At 40.9% G+C, this 20,303-nt stretch overlaps 1 protein-coding gene across 1 annotated transcript in view; it reads right to left on the bottom strand.

Moving 5' to 3' along the window:
* Nucleotides 1-20,303, bottom strand: part of PCDH15 (protocadherin related 15) — a 2,365,808-nt gene that overhangs the window by 1,159,975 nt on the left and 1,185,530 nt on the right. Inside the window, exon 13 of the mRNA XM_075348720.1 lies at nucleotides 4,229-4,363. Coding sequence (XP_075204835.1) covers nucleotides 4,229-4,363 — 135 coding nt within the window. The remainder of the gene's footprint in view (nucleotides 1-4,228; nucleotides 4,364-20,303) is intronic.

Here is a 20,303-nt window from a genome sequence, read left to right as displayed (position 1 = left end):
CTAAAAATAGCAGGCCGCAGCCGCCCCAGAAGTGGCGCATCCATTAGATGCGCCAATCCTGGTGCTTCGCCCCAGCTCATCCCGCGCCCTGGTGCGGTGGCAAACGGGGTAATATATGGGGTTAATACCAGATGTGTAATGTCACCTGGCATCAAGCCCTGGGGTTGGTGAGGTCAGGCGTCTATCAGATACCTGACATCACCAACCCAGTCAGTAATAAAAAAAAATAGACGACAAACACATTTTTATTTGAAAAAACACTCCCCAAAACATTCCCTCTTTAACCAATTTATTAGAAAGAAAAACAAATCCAGGTCTGCTGTAATCCAAGGGGTCGCCATGACGATCCACACTGTCCCAGTCAATAAAGAGCAGGATGTTCCCCATTGGCTGGGAGAGCAATGCAGTGACCTGAGCTAACATCAATGGGTCAGCCCAGGTCACTGCAGGGGATGACAAGTGCTGCTGTCAGCGAGGTACATTACCTGCGCTGATCTCCAGCACACTGACAGCCCCTGTCACTGAGGTCAATGACCGGCGCCTTCACATCAAGTATCGCGAGAGGTCCGTGACGTCTCGGGTGGGAAGCGAGAGGTGATGTGACAAGCGGCGGCCATGGAGGACAGTGACAGCGCTGAGGTCGGGATGGCGGGACTTCATCACCGCAGGTAAGCCAAGTGGGGGGGGAGGGGGGGTGCGTGTGTGAGAGTGTGTGTGTGTGTGTGTGTATATGTATGTATACATGCCGCGGGCAGGAGGGGGCGGAGTGAGCTGAGCGGGAAGTGTGGGCTTCCTGCACGTAACTAAGATAAACATCGGGTTACTAACCAAGCGCTTTGCTTGGATACCCGATGTTTATCTTGGTTACCAGCTTGTGGCAGGCTGCCAGCGATGGCTCCTGCACACTGTAGCTGGGGGGGGTGCGTGTGTGAGAGTGTGTGTGTGTGTACGTACGTGTGTACATGCTGCGGGCAGGAGGGGGCGGAGTGAGCTGAGCGGGGAAGTGTGGGCTTCCTGCACGTAACTAAGATAAACATCGGGTTACTAACCAAGCGCTTTGCTTGGATACCCGATGTTTATCTTGGTTACCAGCTTGTGGCAGGCTGCCAGCGATGGCTCCTGCACACTGTAGCTGTAAAAAGCCCTGCTTTTTGCTGCTAGAACCGTTCTCGAACGTATCTAGAACTATCGAGCTTTTGCAAAAAGCTCGAGTTCTAGTTCGATCTCGAACAGCCCCCAAAATCACTCGAGCTTAGAACTGGAGAACCTCGAACCACGAACCGCGCTCAACTCTACTAATGACACCTGTTGATGTCATGGTGAAGTTCCTGTGCAGTGCGCTGGCATTCACTTGAGATCATAAGTTCTGCTCTTCAGAGGAATGCTGAAGCATCGGTCTGAAGAGCAGAAAGGATCAGACACTGCAGGCTTAAATTCCCCCAAAGGGTCCAATAGAATCTTTAAAATAAAATTAAAAAGTTTTTAAAATATGAAAAAAATAAAAACTAAACGTTCAAATCACTCCCCTTTTGCCCTATTGAAAAAAAAAACAAGAAAAAATACACATATTTTGTATTGTCAAGTTCAGAAATGCCCAATCTATCAAAATATAAAATCAATTATGATCTGACCAGTAAAGAGCGTAGCAAGCAAAAAGTCAAAATTCCAGAATTACATTTTTTGGTTGCCGCAAATGAAACGCAATAAAAGCCTATCAGAATATTGCATCAACCCAAAACTGGCATAATTAAAAACAACAGCTCAAGACACAAAAAATAAGTGATCACTCAGTCCCAGATACTGGAAAATGAGAACGCTACAGGCCTCGGAATATGGCAACAAAAGCAAAATCTTTTTTTTTTTAAAAATTTCTGAATGTTTTTTCTCCACTTAGATAAAAGTAAAGCTATAAATGTTTGGTAGCTAATAGTAAACATGGTAAATAAAGCATACATGGACTTGCAATTTTGTAGCTGTTTAACTACACTTGGAATTCTTTGCCCAGTTTCCAGTACAATATGGGACAGAATGAATGGTGTCATTCAAAACTACAACTTGTCCCACAAAAACCAAGCTCTCATATGGCTATCTTGAAGGAAAAATAAAAACAAATGGCCCTCAGAAGAAGGGGAGATAAATAAAAAATAAAAACAGAAAATCACCCCAGGGGTGAAGGTGTTATTAACCTTGGTTGCTCTTCTCTGCAGCCGCTTAACCCCTTAACAACCGAGGATGTAGTGGTACGTCCTAAATTATCAAGAAGTAATCACCTTCAGAACGGTATCCTATCAGACATTAGGCAAAAAATGTCATTGATCCTTCCTTTCTGTATGTAACATTTGACTGTTTTTAATACTTTATATTCTGTATCAAGTACAAAATTACTTTAGTTCTCAGATCGTTATAATTTTTATGTACTTTTGCTAATTTTTTTTATTATTTATTACCAACCATTACAAATCCTTGCTAACCCCCCTCCTACTTTGGACCATGCCCCCTTTATCTTTGGGCTCCCATTTCTTATGTTGAAATTGCTGTTCCTTCCTGAATTATACATACACACCTAAAGAAGTAAGGGGTATGGCTGATTTTATACTTAATAAAACTATTCACAACCACTTGTGCTGAGTTTAGCCTCTTACTGCAATTTTTGTAGTGGAACCGTAGCTTTCCATTTAGGTAAAGCGCCAATTAGCAAATAAATCGTGTTTTGGTGCCCACCGCTTCCTTCCATGGAATAAAACCTGGACCTTTGAAGATCTGCCCCTATAAGATAGTTTTTTACGAGCACTTCTAGTTGTTATACATGGAGTGCAACAACACTAAGTGAGTTATCCACTTTCTCAATTACTCGAAGTGATGCCCTTTGTGTCGTGAGACAGTGGAAAGCCCGACTTCAATCTTTCTTAATGTGGAACTTTAACACTAATTTTTTTAGCACAAATTTTTACTTATTAGTAGATTTGACATAATTTTACATTATGCATAGGAAAGTAGAGAGAGTAACTAGCTATATCCCAGTTGAAACTGTGCTTGACTAAGAAATAAAATAATTTCTGACTTTTTTCTGATCTTCATCCTGCTCCACATATGGAGGCTCAATAGTAAGCACTGTTGTCTGGGGTTCTGAATTAATTTCCAACCAAGGACAACGTATGTATGGATACAAAATGCATACAAATTGCGCCAACATTTTGTCACAAAATACTGGGCAAAATACGTCAATCAATAGGTAGTCTACATTTGCACAAAAGTGTCTAAAGATGTGCCAAATCTATCGAACAGTTAAACAGCATGGACCACTGTGCGATATTTGGCACATTTTAAAATTGTCTAGTAGAATTTTACAAGGAAGTCTGTTCCATATGCTCTGAACAAAAATATAAGCAGAATAATTTTGAGTGAGTGTGGGGGGGTTACTTAAATAAACTATTTTTTTTACCTGTGTGTGTGTTTTATTTTTAACTCTGCACTTGCCAGGTTAGTAATGAGCATGCCTGTGTCTGATAGATGCCTCCCCATTACAAACCAATGGCTTGTTGCCAGCTGTCAATTCACAGCTGACTGCAACTGCAAAAGTATTACCCTAGTTGCAATCACATCAAGGAAATTGGGAACAGCCAGGTAAAGTGCCAGAATCAGTGAATTTAATGGATTTGCCACTACGGGGTGGCTGCATGCTACTTTTTTAGGCAGCCAAGTAACCATCGGCCAAATAACCATGGGCCTTCCCAGCCTTAAAATACCAGCCATCTGATTTACCCTTGCTTGCTATCAAAAATAGTGGGATCTCATGCTGTTTTTTAAATTATTTACATAAATAATTTCAACAAATGGCATGAGGTTAGATCTATTTTTGATAACCAGCCAAGGTAGCAGACAGCTGAGGGCTGCAGCAAACATCTGTCTTCTTTATCTGTGTTAATCATCAAAAATAGGGGGGGCCCCACATCATTTTTAAAAAATATTATTTGTCTTTCTCACAGCAGTGTACCGGTATGTTGTCCATGCTGTAAAAGCTTGTTGATTGGTTGCATACAAACAGCACCTGAACTCTGTAATCGGAAACTGACTTTTTTAACAGTTCACGTTCGAGTTCGAGCCCATCATGTGTCTTGTAGAAATCCAGAACTTTACAGTTCGGATTCACTCATCCCTACCAGACACAGTTACTTGTACTACATTATGGTTGTCAAATCATAATGGATGAAAATATAAATATACTCACTGAAAACTTATAAAGCTGCTGGCGTTCACGGTCAACCGGCTGAAGCAATGTGAGATGTCGAGTGATTCCGGTTTGCGTCACTGTGAAAACTGTACTGTAGTCTGTTAAGTATAGGTACAGCTGAGGGTCTTTTGTCTACAAAATAAAACAGAGAACATGTAAGTACAAAACCAGTCATACACAATATCAAGAGCCAAATGTGCATTATAGTGTAATCAGTATTGCTGATATTTTATATTAGTGCAATTAAATATTGTAGTCATTTCTAAGGGGATTGCTCTTTCAAATTTACATTGATTGTAGACTAAGATTTGTCCTATGTATTAATAATGTCTTGCAGTTAATTATGACAGTGCTCAAATAAAAAACGTATATTTTAAGGACATAATAACTTATTAATTATGTAATAAGTAATAGTTAATTAATTAATTTTAGCCTTGGCATTATATTACCCAAACATCCCAGATATTTGAAATTATGAATATTTCTTGATTTTGGCAAGAGTAAAACATTTACTTAATTTCTAAGCTCGTATTTTATCTTTTTGAAGCCATGATATTTATTATATAGAAATAAATTGTGTAATAATAATTCTGGAGCATGTTTTCCTATCATTTCGCACTGTTCCATTAATTTGCTGTTCCTCCTAGAAATGCAAGAATAGTTCCTAATCAGGTGTTACCCGATGCTCCTATACTCTCTGATACAGTCTAACCAGTGCTGAGAACATCTGACTCTGTGTGGGGGGACACCCATTTAACAAGGGAAAGCAGAAAATCCAAGTTAATGATTTATTCATAAATATTCTAAAGAAGTAATAAACAAGAGCATAAAGCAGTGGTGATTAAAAAATGTTCCACAAATGTTACTTCATAGATGGTACAAATCTAGATCTACTAAGCAAATATATAAAGAATTGAACTACATTTTTTCCTAATCAAGCTTTGATAATCTATTTCTACTAGCATTTTCTATTTTGATATTTCATTGGTTGTTATATTTTTTTTTTGCATTATATTCTGTGCTAGGCTGATTTATCAGGTTTGCCCTAATTTTAAAATATCACTACAAAAACATTGCGGTTTTACCATAATTGCAGCTCAAGACTTTACTTCAGGCACAACCTGTAAATGCAACCTAATTATGCAAAATCTATTTGATAAGTGTACTGAACAATACTGAAGCATACTAGAAAATATCTCATTACATTAAAAGGCCCAAAGTAGAATAAACTCTTGAACAAAGTGATACAGGATTCATGAAAAGTGTAACATACTGTATAATAATCAAACCACTTCCACTAGGGAGCGCAGGAACTCAGGGAGGATGGAGTGCTCCTGAGTGCAGTCTAGCACAAGCCCACTAGAGGTCACTAGCACCGATGAGGGCATGCAAGAGATTTGTCAGTGAGCCTAAGATCAGTGCCAGGAAGTCACGTCTGTACAGAGGAGCAAACAAAGCCAAAGTCAGGTAACAGCAGAGGGTCAGAAGGCCAGGAGGTCACATCAAGAGCCAGAGAGAAGCAGAGTCGAAGCCAGAGTACACACCGGGGTTGAAAGCCAAGCAGACAAGTAAGTATGGAGGAGGGAGCAGAGAGGCTATTACAAGCGGTGAGTGAGTACGGAGACAGGGGAAGTAAAACAAGACTGTATGGAACAGAGGTCAGGGGGAGAGCGGTACAGAGACATAGACTTACATTGCACATCGAGTATTTGTGAATAGTCGAATAGCGGCGACCTATTCTGCAAATATTCACAAAGCCGAATATTTGTGGTATTCGATCATCCCTAATAATGACATTTAAGTATACTGAAGAGCAAAAGGGTAATAATATTACTGGTCAAGCACTATCTCTCATCATTCACCACAGCTTCGAACATGAGGTTACCTTCACCATTTTATAGAAAATCATCTAGGGTATTTCATACATACATTTGACTTGCTATTATTTAAAATATAATATGTTATGCAGATTCTTATCATATCACTGCATTGTTACTCTTTTGCTCCTAAAAATCAAAATTTTAATTTTTATTGTTTTTTTAGTATTTAATAAATCTAATTTTGCTTTTCAACACTGCCTGTACCCTTCTGGGCATGCACTAGATGAGGTTTAAGAATGTCAGGATTGAAATCCGATCCCAGATCTCTTCTACACGTTCCCAATGTTGCTGCTTACTGGTCATCCCAGTTGGGTATGTGTACAGATTTTTTTCAACTCTACCCACAAGTGTTCAATTGGTTTGAGGTCTTGGGACTGTGGGGGCCAATATAGCACCTTTACTTAATTGTCATTAAACCATTTTTTCGCCAATCTCAACGTATGCTTTGGTTCATTGTCATGCTGGAGCACTATGTCCTTATTTACATACCAATAATACTCGATTGTGTGATGTAACTCATCTTGAAAGATAGTGACAGATAGCTCAGTTTTGAAACCACCATCAATCCTGGTCAAGTATTCAACATCATTGGCTGTCAAATAACCCAATATAATCAGATTTTGTCCACTCAACTTGACAGTTACTTCAAATTCTTGATCAGTTAGCCCTTTTTCCTCTTATTCCAGAGGCATTTGAACCCATCAGAGCCTAGTCTATTGACTTTCATCTCATCGCTCCAAACCACCCATTTCCAATCTTTTACTGTCCACTTTTTGTACTCTTTTCAAACTCAAGACGGCGCTGTAACACCACGGCCGGTGTAGGGGCAGTGAGCGGGGTTAGTGGACTCACTGGACTGCTGGGGGGACCAGGGCTTTCTCTTTAATGGGAGGGAATTAACTAAGCTCATACTGCAAGGGACTGTGGCAGCTGACCTCCAGAGAAGGTACAAACACTGGTATGGGCACAGGTATAGGCAGGTAGAGTCAGGATGACTGAGACAGACAGGGAGGCGGGTATGGATATAATGGGCACAGCAGGGACAGAAAAGTATGGGAAGGTAGGTAAATTCAGGATGATCCAGTGATAACGGGACAGGAGCTTGGGACATGACACCTAGATAGCAAACTGGTACACTGACTAAGGTCGTTGTGCAGGCACATCCCTACTGAGATGGTGCCTTAAATACCTTGTGCCTCTCAGTCAAAGGCTGAGAGGCATTTCCTGTAAATAGCACCTGGCTCTTTAAGAGAACGCCTGCACAGGCCATGGGGGAGAGGCAGGAAAATGAGCACATGGGCGACCACGGAGCTGCGGGGAATGATGCAACCTGGCAGTGGTGACTAGTAAGTTGGCACCCCTGTAGGGACGCTCACACTACAAGTGCTTCTTATGACGATATTGAAGACAAGGTTTCTTCACCTTCTTTCAGACTTCCTTTCCAGATTTGTTTAACATGCGTCACATGATGCTTACATGGACATCTGTGATCTTACTATTATGAATAATACAAGCCATCTCCACTACCATATTTGACACGTCAGAACTATTAATTCATGCGATGTGATAACTTTTTGACTTGGCCTGGACGTCCATCTCTTCGCTTTTGAATGGATGGACAGATTAGATTTTGTATATTTCCTTCTGTCATGACACTCACATGATACAGATTGGTAATTTTCTGGTCCGAAAGGCCTCTATTGGATAATGCTGTTTCTCTTTTCTTCGGAATACTTCTTCATGCTTACTCGTCAATTCGAACCACTTACTTTTTGCTTGGAAATCATCCTAATAACACACTGATATATTATGGAATGTGAGAACAGGTTGTAATTTGTAGTATACAGGAAGAAAAATATTTTACCACCACCAGGAGCAAAACAGTTATAATGCAAGGATGTGACAAGAAACTGCCTAACAGATCATATATACTAAATTGTTACAAGTCAAATCTTTGCATTAGATAGCCAAAATGATTGTCTATAAAAAAAAGGTTGTCTCACAATCAAAGGTGTCATGGATGGTGAGATATGGAGCCTGAAATTCAAAAGTTCAAAACACTGTTACCCTTTTGCTTGTCTGTGTATGAAGAGATCAGAGAGATGCCTATCTTGCCTGTCAGGGAAGGAGGAACTTCTGCTCAGGAGGTATATCGCACAAAGGGAGTGGAAGTTCGGACATTGCGCTGACCAGATCTGGGACTGTTGTAGCTATGACAAATCAACTTTTGCCTTTGCCATTGAAGTTGCTTGGTTATATGAAGACATGAAGGCATCTGGACATTACATTTGTACCTGTTTTTGAAAAGTTATAGAAAGTAAAGGACCAGAAACTTCCTACAGATTGAAATATTTCCTTGTCTTGATGTAATCTGTATTTCATTATTGACTGAGTTATTATTGTGTAGCTTTGGTTGCTCTCTGTGCTTATTTTTTTTTTTTAGCAGAACAGATTTGTTGGAAAAGCAACAACCCACTCAGATATAAAAACTAGCTATGATTTGCAAGATATGAACCATCAAGAAATAAAGAGGTGAAAAAATTACACTGCTTGGCAAAAATTGTTAGTTATGGGAATGATCTTTTCTCCTCGAAGTATATTTTATAGCAAACTTATATTTGTTTAACTGAAAAACAGTTTATTTTGAGCTACAAACTTCCCGCATTTTGAAAATGTAAATAAAATGTATATATAGATACATGATTTCCTAATAAAACTGACCAATATCAATACAGAGAGATTCAGACTGCATATACAGCTCTGGCAAAAATTAAGAGACCACTGCACAGTTTTATAAAAATCATCTTCTCTACATGTCTAATCCAGTGTTAGTTGAGTTCCAACCAGAGTACATCTCATTCTACTGACCAGGAGTGGCATAAAGTCACCCAAAAGCAGTGTGAAAGACTGGTGGAAAGCATGCCAAGACGCATGAAAGCTGGGATTAAAAATCATGGTTATTCCACAAAATATTGATTTCTGAACTCCTCCTGAGGTAAAAACATTATTAGTATTGTTGTTTCTAGATGATTATGAACTTGTTATCTTTGCATTATTTGAGGTGTCTGAAAGCAATGCATTTTTTTTTGTTATTTTGACCATTGCTCATTTTCAGAAAATAAATACAAAATTTAATGCTTGGAAATTTGAAGACATGTTGTCAGTAGTTTATAGAATAAAAGAACAGTTTACATTTCACTCAAAAATATACCTATAAAGAGAAAAATCAGAAAAACTGAAAATTTTGCAGTGGTCTCTTAATTTTTGCCTAAGGGTACTTTCACACTTGCGTTGAACGGTATCCGTTGCATTGCGTTGTGTAACGGATGCAACGGATGTGTTGCATATAGTGGCACAACGGATGCAACGGATGCTGCAAAACAACGCAATTCGTTTTGATTTTTTTTTTTTTTTTTACAGTTTTACCAGCGGCAGACTATTGTAAACGATCAGCTGATCGCTCCCAGTAGCCGGCCGCCGGGTGATCAGCTGATCGCTCCCTGCAGCCGACCGCCGGGTGATCAGCTGATCGCTCCCTGCAGCCGGCCGCCGGGTGATCAGCTGATCGCTCCCTGCAGCCAGCCGCCGGGTGATCAGCTGATCGCTCCCTGCAGCCGGCCGCCAGGTGATCAGCTGATCGTTCCCAGTAGCCGGCCGCTGGGTGATCAGCTGATCGCTCCCTGCAGCCGGCCGCTGGGTGATCAGCTGATCGCTCCCTGCAGCCGGTCGCCGGGTGATCAGCTGATCGCTCCCTGCAGCCGGCCGCCGGGTGATCAGCTGAGCGCTGTAACTTGCCGGCGCCCAGGCGCTCAGCTGAGCGCTGTCACTTGCCGGCGCCCGGGCATGCCGGCGGGCGGGCGCTCAGCTGAGCGCTGTGACTTGCCGGCGGCCGGGCATGCCGGTGGCCGGTCGCTCAGCTGAGCGCTGTCGCTTGCCGACGGCCGGGCGCTCAGCTGAACGTTCGGCCACCGCGAGCCAAAATAAAGTTTGATTTAAAAAAAAAAAAAAAAAAAAAGAGCATGCGCAGTGGAATCCAGAGGATTCCGCTGCTCAAAATAACGTTACATGCTGCGTTCCTCCCGCTGGGCGGAAGCAACGGAGCGTCGCCCAGCGGAAGCAACGCAGGTCGTTTTGGTACAATCCGTCACCCATACAAGTCTATGGGAAACAGCGGAATCCGTTAATGGATTCCGCTGTTTTCCAAAAGGGCGGATTGTAACGGAAGGAAATAAACGCAAGTGTGAAAGTACCCTTAGCTGTATGTAAGAAATGTCGAAAATTAAATAATGGCCAAAGGGACAGACATATTTAAGGCCTTTTTGTGTTTTACCCCTGAAGTCAAGCATGGGCGATCATACACCACACAGGGTCTGGCCCAGCATTAACAGCTTTCAAATCAAGAGGTGGGTGGATGAATGAGCGATACGTCTGAGACTGTTGCTCTGGGAACCCTACCACTACAGACAAGATACAACTTAGACACGCATCTTGGAGTCTACACATTTCCAAAGATAAGAGGCAGACAGCTGGATAGAGGCATAAATTGCCCCAGAGTACCCATAGTGTCTTAGCGCTGTAGTCAAGCATGGGCTATACACAACATAGGGTCTGGCCCCGCATTTACAGATTTTGAAACAAGAGTTGGGTGCATGGATGAGTGACAGGTGTAGGCCTGTTGCTCTGAGAACCCTGTCACTACAGACAAGATACAACTTGGAGACCCATCTTGGAGTCTCCACATTTGAAAAAATTAGAGGCAGAAAGCAGGGCAGTGGCATCATTTACCCATAGTGTCTTTGCACAGCAGTCAGGCATAGGCCATGCACCAGGCAAGGCTGGTCATCGGGACTCATGATGAAGCAAAAAGAGGAGGAATAGGAGGAATATTAAGTGCTTCATACATATGAAAAAAAGCAAAATTTTAAAAGTCACAGCAGTGGAAACATGTTTGATTGTTGTGCCACCAAGGCACTTGTTAGTAGAGATGAGTGAATGTTCCGAGGTTTGGATTGGTTCATGTTTGTCAAATTTAACTGCATTTGCCTACCAGTTCACCGAACAAGTCCAAGACAATTTAATTCAATGTGAGGCCAAAAAAAGGCATTGAAAAAACCTTTTGGGGGCCCAAAAGCTGCCAAAACAGCTCAAGCCATTTTACAGTGGAGCCACACTTTTGTAGCACCTCAATTAACTTCCTAGACTATTAACATAATAAATATTGGATGTGTGACATGAGTAGGCCTGTTGCTCTGAAAGCCCTACCACTGCACACAAGACAAAACTTGGCAATTCATCTTGAACATACAGCAGGACAGTGGCATAAATTGACCCACTGTACCCAAAGTGTCTTAGCACTGCAGTGGGCCATGCACCAAATAAGGTCTGGAGTTTACAGCTATCAAATCAAGAGAAGGATGAGTGACAGGTATAGGTCCGTTGAGCTGAGAACCCTGCTACTACAGACAAGATACAACTTAACATCTTGTGACGAGCATCTAGATTCTCCACTTCGTCTGACCCCGGATCAAACTTGCAAAGATTTTGGGCATTGGTGCAGATGCTTTCCTCCTCTTGAGTCTGGGAATCTTTGGAGCAGACCTCTGATGCCCATGGAAAAGAATGTGTGAAATTCTCTGCAGACTCACTCATTTGTGGTTCCCCACAGTCAGTTGTGCAGTTTGAGAGTTGTGATGCCAGGAAAACAAGGGTAATTGGGATGCAACTTCTGAGGACTGCACTATGTGTGAAGTTGAGGTGGAGGAACATTAGTAGAGACCACTTGATGCAGTGCTTGCCATCCACTGTAGCTCTTGCACTTTCTGGCCCTCATCCAAAAGTCATACAGCTGTGTTTCTGCTAAAGAAAGGGAGTGGAGTAGCCCATCCAGTAACAGAAGTTGTCAGTTGTCTTTGGCTTGGACGAACCAGTGTTTGTTCAGTAGATTTTTAGGAACTTTACCACCTACCCCATGTGCACCTCGAACACCAGACTTATTCCCATTTCCACCATGACCTTGGGATTTCCTTCTCATGTTTGAAGTACAGTTTCCCTCCTTTAACCAGCTGTTCAACAACCCTATTACCACAGCTGTCAGTTACCTATCACTAAATTAACAAACACTATTTAGGTGATTAAATTACAATTTTAACCTGGAGCACAGATTTTGCAATATTTAGATAATGAAATAGCAATTTTGAGCTCCAACACAGAATGGACGCTACAGTATTTTGATAGTGTAATAGCAATTTTGAGATTGACCACAGAATGGCCACTATTTAGATAATGAAATAGCAATTTCTAGCTCTACCACAGAATGGACACTATTTACATAATGGAATAGAACTTTTGAGCTCCACCACAGAATGGACACTATTTTGATAGTGTATTAGCAATTTTGAGATTGACCACAGGTTGGCAACTATTTAGATAACAAAAAAGCAATTTTGAGCTTGACCACAAAATGGTCACTATGTATATAATGAAATAGTAACTTTGAGCTCCACCACAGAATGAACACTATTTATATGAGGATATACATCGGTGCGGAGAGATATGTGCAGCTAAATAAACAGCCTTCTGAGAGCCCTTGGCGATTGTGCCATTCATTAATATCGTCTCCTGATGAACCCCAATTAACAAATAGGGAGAAACGTGTCAAGGCTTTGTCTTTTTTAGTTAATGGGTTGAGGACCATGGAGAGCCCGGATATCTTCACATAAGAAAAAATACTGCTGAGGGACCTATGACCTGAATATATCTCAGATAAGGGACTGTTTTGTTGTTTTCCTATGATATCTAATGATATGACCCTATAGGTCCTACCTGACAAGAAGTAAGGTCAGGGATATCATAGGAGGCAAAGCCGCCGAGGAATGGGGGCACCATTTTACCTTTAGGGTGCATGTAACGTAAGTTATATCTCCATTGGTAGGTAGAGAATGGAAGAGATTGAGGGTCATCTAGATATTATCCCCTTAGCAGTACTGTCAATCTGATGTTTTAATAAACTAACAATTTTGGTTCTCTTGATAGGAATTATTGTGGTTGTCCCATGGTCCTGAGATTTTTTGTGTGTCATTTTTTCACAGTGTGGGATGTTTAGTAATTTTAACAAGTTGAAATAAAAGTGTTTTTTATATATACTAATTGAGGTAGCTTTCTGAGGTAAATTTTTTTAGATGAGGATATAGCAAATTTGAGCTGGAGCACACAATTAGCAATCACTAGATGATGAAATGCTGATTTGTGGCACACAGCATTCCCTACACAGCACGTCTCTGCACTTCCCTATTCTACACTATCGCCCTCCTAACTATCTCAACAACCTATGATTAAACCCCCTAGCTATAAACCCCATAGTTAAGCTAACTGTTTAGCAGGAGCTGCAGTAGCACCATCCCTAAGCTATAGCAGTCACAAAATGGCACTTTTATATGCAGTGGGACATGTGACTTAGGCAGCCAATTACACAAGTCCTTGTGTCTAAATGTTGTGGATTGTTTATGTGCCATGATTGGCTGCCAGAGCATACACACATAAAGTTAAGAGAGGGGGGAAAAGCATCTGCTACTGCTCTGACCTCTCCCCACCCATTCTCCTCATTAAACACATCCCCTCGCTCATCATACAGCACCACTATCGTAGCCTAAATAATGGTAAGGTATTAGAAAAGCTGCAAACAGTTACCAAACAAAAACAAACATTACCGGCTTTGGATAAAAGTGTTCAGAAATCCAAGCCCAAGCTGAGCTGGTCAAGGCTCGTACTGAAAATGGCATATTGGTGAACCTTATCAGAACAAGTTCACTAATCTCTACTCCCCACTATAAATCTTAGCCTTTTTTGACACTTACAAACTTTGGTGGTTTTTAAGAGGAGTGTGCCACAGATTTTTTTGCCATAATCATAGTAAAACTACAACATCTTTAACTCAATCTTTAAAAATAGTTGTAAACGTTGCCTTTTTTGTCAAAATTGACCAAAACTAGATGGAGAAAGTACACAAGGTGCTACAAGGTTGAATATCCTGACTGCTTGCCATTGAAATGTTGCCACTATGGCTTGTGGACTCTGAGGGTTTACGCAACCTCATGACGGTGGCCATCTCGTGGTACTCGGTCCCTAGCCACCACTAAGTTCCACAATATGCTGTTCTCACCTTACACCAGCATGTGTCCCATAACATAACCTGTGCTCTGTCCAAAACAGTTACATTGCAGCAGCAGTATATCTATAAAAGGACAGTAAAGCAATATACCCTGCCTGCCTTTATGCCTCTAATTCAAAATTATTCCTCTTCCAGCAGCTATTCCTAAACTGAATACAGCTAACAGAAGTATTAATAATGAATAGAATAGATGCTGACCTGAAAAGGACTTTTAGATTTAGGTTGCAGCAGCAAGGACTATAAGCTAGAATTCCTGCCTACATGCCTCTAATACACTATCCCTTTTCCAGCAGCTATACTTACACTAATTTCAGTATAGAGTGTTATTAGAGAATAGAATAGATTTGAATTAGCCCTGAAAATAACTTTTGGGTTAACATAGCGGCAACTAGGTCTGTAAAACTAGAGTCCCTGCCTGGATATCTCTAATACACTATCCCTTCTCCAGGAGCTAGCGGCACACTAACTGCAGCTTAGAGAAGTATTATTAAAGAATAAAATAGATTTGAATTAGACCTGAAAAGGACTTTTGGGTTCAAGTAGCAGAAGCTAGGTCTGTAAGGCTAGAATCCGTGCAAGAATTTTTGCCTGCATGCCTCTAATAAACTATCCCTTCTCCAGTAGCTTGCCCCATACTAATTGCTGCTAAGAGCATTATTATTAGAGAAAATAATCTCTTTGAATTAGCCCTTAAAAGGACTGTTGGTTTAATGTTGCAATAATACAGTGTCCCTTGTGCAACATATATTCTCCCCACACTCTTTCCGGGTACTGTGCACAAAACTCAGCATCACTAAAAGCCTTACAAAGAGCTGATGAAGCAATGTGGCTGGCCAATAACAATAATGTCAGTAGCCAACATTGCTATGTAATTGCCACAATTGACAGGTAATCCCCGCATATTTAGTGGCTGAAAATCAGCTGCAAAATTTGTGGGGTGGGGACTTTAACTTGGAACCAGAATAACAGCATACTTGATCGAGTATCAAGCATTTCGAGCACCCTAATGCTCGATCAAGTACCAAGCTGTGCCAAGCACGCTCGTCCATTGCTGATAACAATCTCTCATTAATCGTTAAACCTAAAAGTTAGCACTATTTTATTTAATACATTATTTTAATAATAGAATATATTCTTTTCAAGTGTTAACAGGCTCCATTTAATCAGTTACCAAGAGCTTTCTCATTTTGCCACTTCATATTATGCCAACCACCCCAATTAATTTTAATGAATTGATTTTTAAGACAAGAAGCTGGTTGTAGATTTGACAAACTTCCAGTAGATGAGTGCTTAAAATTTTGCCTCAACTCTCAGTTAACTAATGATCACTGAAATTGTAATCAAGATGACAGCATTTGAGATCTATTAAGCAATGCGATTTAACAAAATTACATGGTAAAAAAATGTTTTACTTATGTACAATGTTTTATAAAATACATAATTATGTTAATTGTCCTACTATGCAACATTCAAACAGCTAGTTCCCTTTCTTATGTACACAGTCATTTCCTAATTATCTCGGTACTTTTAAGAATATTTATAAAATTGCATATTTTGCTAATACCAGTTTGGTGGCTGTTTTTGCCTTCCACTGTATTAACACTTTAGTATAAGTTGCACATGATCACCTTTTTTTGCTATGTAAACCCTTCATCCATTTGTACACATACAATGGGGAAAAAAAGTATTTCATACACTATCAATCTAGCAAGTTTTCCCACCTACAAAGAATGGAGAGGTCTACAATTTTTATAGTAGATACATTTTAACAGTGACAGACAGAATCCAAACAAAACCCCGGGCAATCACTTTTTATGATTTTTAAATAATTTATTTGCATTTTGTTGCATGAAAAAAATATTTGATACATTAGACAAACAGAACTTAAAGTTTGGTACAGAAAGCTTTGTATGCAATTACAGAGGTTAGACGTTTCCTTTAGTTCTTGACAAGTTTACACACACTACAGCAGGGATTTTGGCCCATTCTTCTCCAGATATTTCAGGTTTATGGACTGTCACTGGGCTAGTTAAGTTTCAGCCTAAGTTTCACCTCCCTATAAAGATTTTCTGTTTGGTTCAGGTCTGGAGACTGGCTAAGCAACTCCAGGACTTTGAAACGCTTCTTACAGAGCCATTCCTTAATTGCCCTGGCTGTGTGTTTCAGGTCATTTTCATGCTGGAAGACCCAGCCACAACTCATCTTCAATGCTCTTACTGAGGGAAGAAGGTTGTTGCCAGAATCCCATCATACATGATCTCATACATCCTTCGGTGTAGTTAGAAAAAAGTGGCCCCACACTGCAACATCAGGAACACACTCACAGAGCTGCAGCTTTGTGTGATGATGTCATGAAGCTCACCAGAGATCACAGCTGTAGGTTCCCACAGTACCTCACCTATGACCTCATATGAAAAGACTTCTGTTGAATTCATTGAACCCAGTTACCTCACCTCAGGTGAAGTCATGAATCTCAATGCTTGTATACCCAATTTGGTAATATGCACAGATTTGTTTGTAGACATTTCTCCACCAAATCTGCATATCCTGGCAGAAAAATTCACCAAAATGGCATAAAAATGCATGTTATATCGGTGCATTTTTGACAGGAGATGCAGATTTGGCACAGAAATGTCTGCATCCAAATATTCAATGTACACAAATTGCCTAATATGGCACTCAGGCATTGAGTTCATTGAGTTCACCTGAGGTCACAGCTGGGGTTCCCATGGTACCCCTGCTGTGATCTCAGGTGAACTGACATTTAGTGAACTCATTGAAATAAGTGACCTCACTTCAGGTAAAGTAATTGAAGTAAATTCAAGAATACAGGATTAGTATCATACTAGGTACTGGGAAGTGCCAAGTTAGCTGCAACAGGTAAGGTAAGGGGACCCCTGTGTCTAGGAAAATGGGAGACTTTGACCCCTGACCAAATCTACAGCTGTTCATAGTGTCCATCACCACCCCAGATAGGTTCCGCAACTACGTACTGAGCCAGATACTTGACTCTAGGTATCCCTAGTGCTGGACCCTAAATAAGGAACAAGTGGAATGAACTCTTTGTAAACCCCACTAAACGCTAAAGGAAGACACAAGGGGGACACATGGGGGATAAAAAAACATGAACTACTTATTCACAGATAACACAGACAGGAATTCAGCAAGCTTCAGCAATGATACTAGAAATGAGAGCAAGCCACAAGTGCTTGCAAGTAGAGCTAGAATGAATTGAATAGCATCACCAACACCTGTACAGGGAAGAAGGGAGTATCCTCTCCTCTGGTCCGTAACCCCTCCAATACACCAAGTATTGAAGAGAATGACGTAGAAAACAAGAGTCAACAATTTTAGTTTTGAAACTCCAGATTACCCCTGAACCATGGTTGTGGTAGACAGCATGAGTGATGAGTCCAAAGATTCCACATACTTTTTGAGCAGTGCCCTATGGAGCACATTGTGGATCCTAAGAGCCTGAGGAAACTCCAGACGAAATGCTATTGTGTTAATGACAGTGGTTATTTTATAGGGACCAATAACCCTAGGCCCCAGCTTCCAGGAAGGAATTTTCAACTTTATGTTCTTGATAGACAACCACAGATAGTCATTCATAATTATATCCAGACCAAGCAAGCATTTTTTGTCAGCCATATATTTGTTTCTGTTTCCCATGAGCTTCAAATTACTCTGAACCCCTTCCCATACAGAAGAGAGTGATGAGGCAAAATGCTCCTCCTCAGGATGTCCCAAAGCACCTCTACCACTAAAGGAACCAGATTGCAGATGGAAAATGTAAGCACCAAAGAATGGTGAATTGCCAGTAGACCCCTGGTGATGATTAATTAAAACAAATTTGGCCAATGGTAAATAAGATGGCAAATCCTCCTGTTTCTCAGAGACAAAGCTCCTAAAGTAAGTTTTCACATTTTTATTTATGGGCTCTGTCTGCCCATTCAACTAAGGATGAAAGGCAGAAGAAAAAGACAACTGCACCACCAGTCAAGTACAAAACGCTTTCCAAAATTTGGAAACAAATTGGTTTCTCCTATTTCAGACCATGTCAGAAGGAACCCCATGAAGCTTCACAATCTCATTGATGAACACCTAAGCCAGAGTCATTGTATTCTGAATTGCTGACAACGCAATGCAATGTGTCATCTTACTGAACCTATCGACAACATCCAAAACCACAGTCTTTCCCAAAGACAAAGGTAGGTCAGTAATGAAATCCATGAGTAAATGCACCCATGATCTATTTAGGATAGCCAATGGCTGGAGAGATCCCGATAGACAGGTATGCGTTACCTTGGAAAGTGTGCAAATACTGCAGACACATAGTTAACTACATCCTGATGCAACCCCGGCCACCCAAAACAAAGAGACAGGAGGTCCAAGATTGCTTTTCTACCTGGATGACCTGCAAATATAGAATTGTGATGTTCCCCAATTAGTATGCAGTGCAAATTGGGTGGCACAAACAAATTCTTTGAAAGGCAAGAGGCCTGGGCATCCCCCTGAGCCTCCAAGACCTCCACATCCAGGTCTGGGCACAAGGCCAAGATGACCGCCCCTTCTGCAAAATGGGTACAGGGTTCACATGATCACTACCACCAGGGAAGCTCTCAGCTAATGTATCTGCTTTGATATTTTTAATCACTGAACGATAAGTGACAGTTAGATTAAACCAGGTAAAAACAAAGATCATGTAGCCTGCCTGGAATTGAGACGTTTGGCAGACTTGAGATATGACAGGTTTTTATTATCTGTGATTGCCGTAATGGGATAAATTACCGCCTCCAGCCAATGACGCCATTCCTTGAAAGCTAACTTAATTGCCAAGAGCTCTCTGTTGCCAACATCATAGTTTCTCTGGGTTGAGGACAATTTCTTTGAAGAGAATTCACAAGGATACTATTGAACAGGAAACAGACCTTGTGACAACACAGCCGTAACACCTACCTCAGATTCATTGACCTCCATGATAAAAGTCTGAAAAACTTTAGGTTGACTGAATATAGGTGTTATTGAAAAACATCTTTTTAAAGAGGAAAAAGCCTGCTGAGCAAAGTATGACCATTTAGAGAAAGTTGTCCCTTTTTTGTCATGTCAGTGAGAGGCTTTACAATTTCCACATAGTTCTAAATAAATTTCCAGTAAAAAATGGTAAATCCTAGAAAGCGCTGTAACTCTTTCAAGTTTTCCGGACAATCCCAGTCAAATACAGGACAGACCTTTTCAGAATCCATCCAAAAAGCTGAAGCCGACAATAAGTACTCCAAAAATTGTACCTCTTGAACAGCGAAAACACACTTCTTCAGTTTGGCATACAGTTTGTTATCTCTTAAAATCTGTAATACCTGTTTTACATGTATCTGATGTGTCTTCATATTGGGTGGGTAGATCAAGATATCATGCAGATAAACCACCACCAACCTGGCCATCAAAAGGTGAAAAATATCATTCATAAAATGTAGGAAAATGGCAGGGGCATTAGTGAGACCAAATGGCATTACCAGACTTTCCAAATGTCTCTCAGGAGTATTTAAAGCTGTTTTCCAATCATCCTTTTCTCTGTAAGCCCCCCTTAAGGCTGCTTTCACACATCCGTTTTTTGCCATCAAGCATAATTCGGTGTGTGCCTGATGCAACGGATTCGGCGCAGATTGTGGTAAAACTGATGTGACGGATCTGGTAAAAAAATAGATCCGTTGTAGTAGTTTGTACCAAGAATCCAGCTGTAGCCGCAGGCAACCTGAGTGACATCACTGTTGACAGTGCGACTCACTTCAGTTGCTCCGTGGAGCTCAAGGCTCACAGCGGTGTTCTACTGCCGCTCCTGTCAGCTTCCGATGTAGCAGAGCTGAAAGCGTCGTGGGAACTCGTGTGGATTATGCTGGACCTGAAGGGGTATTTGGGGATTAATAAAGTGGTGAAAGAGGGTGTTTTTTTGTCTTTTATGTCAAATAAAGGATTTTTTGGTGTTTGTGTTTATTTACTTTTACTACAGTTTAGTGATGAGGGGTGT

The sequence above is a fragment of the Anomaloglossus baeobatrachus genome, chromosome 5 (genome assembly GCF_048569485.1).
Source record: "Anomaloglossus baeobatrachus isolate aAnoBae1 chromosome 5, aAnoBae1.hap1, whole genome shotgun sequence".
NCBI classification, from domain to species: Eukaryota; Metazoa; Chordata; class Amphibia; order Anura; family Aromobatidae; genus Anomaloglossus; species Anomaloglossus baeobatrachus.
Note: the sequence above shows the minus strand (reverse complement) of the source record. Positions and strands in the feature narration are given on the sequence as shown.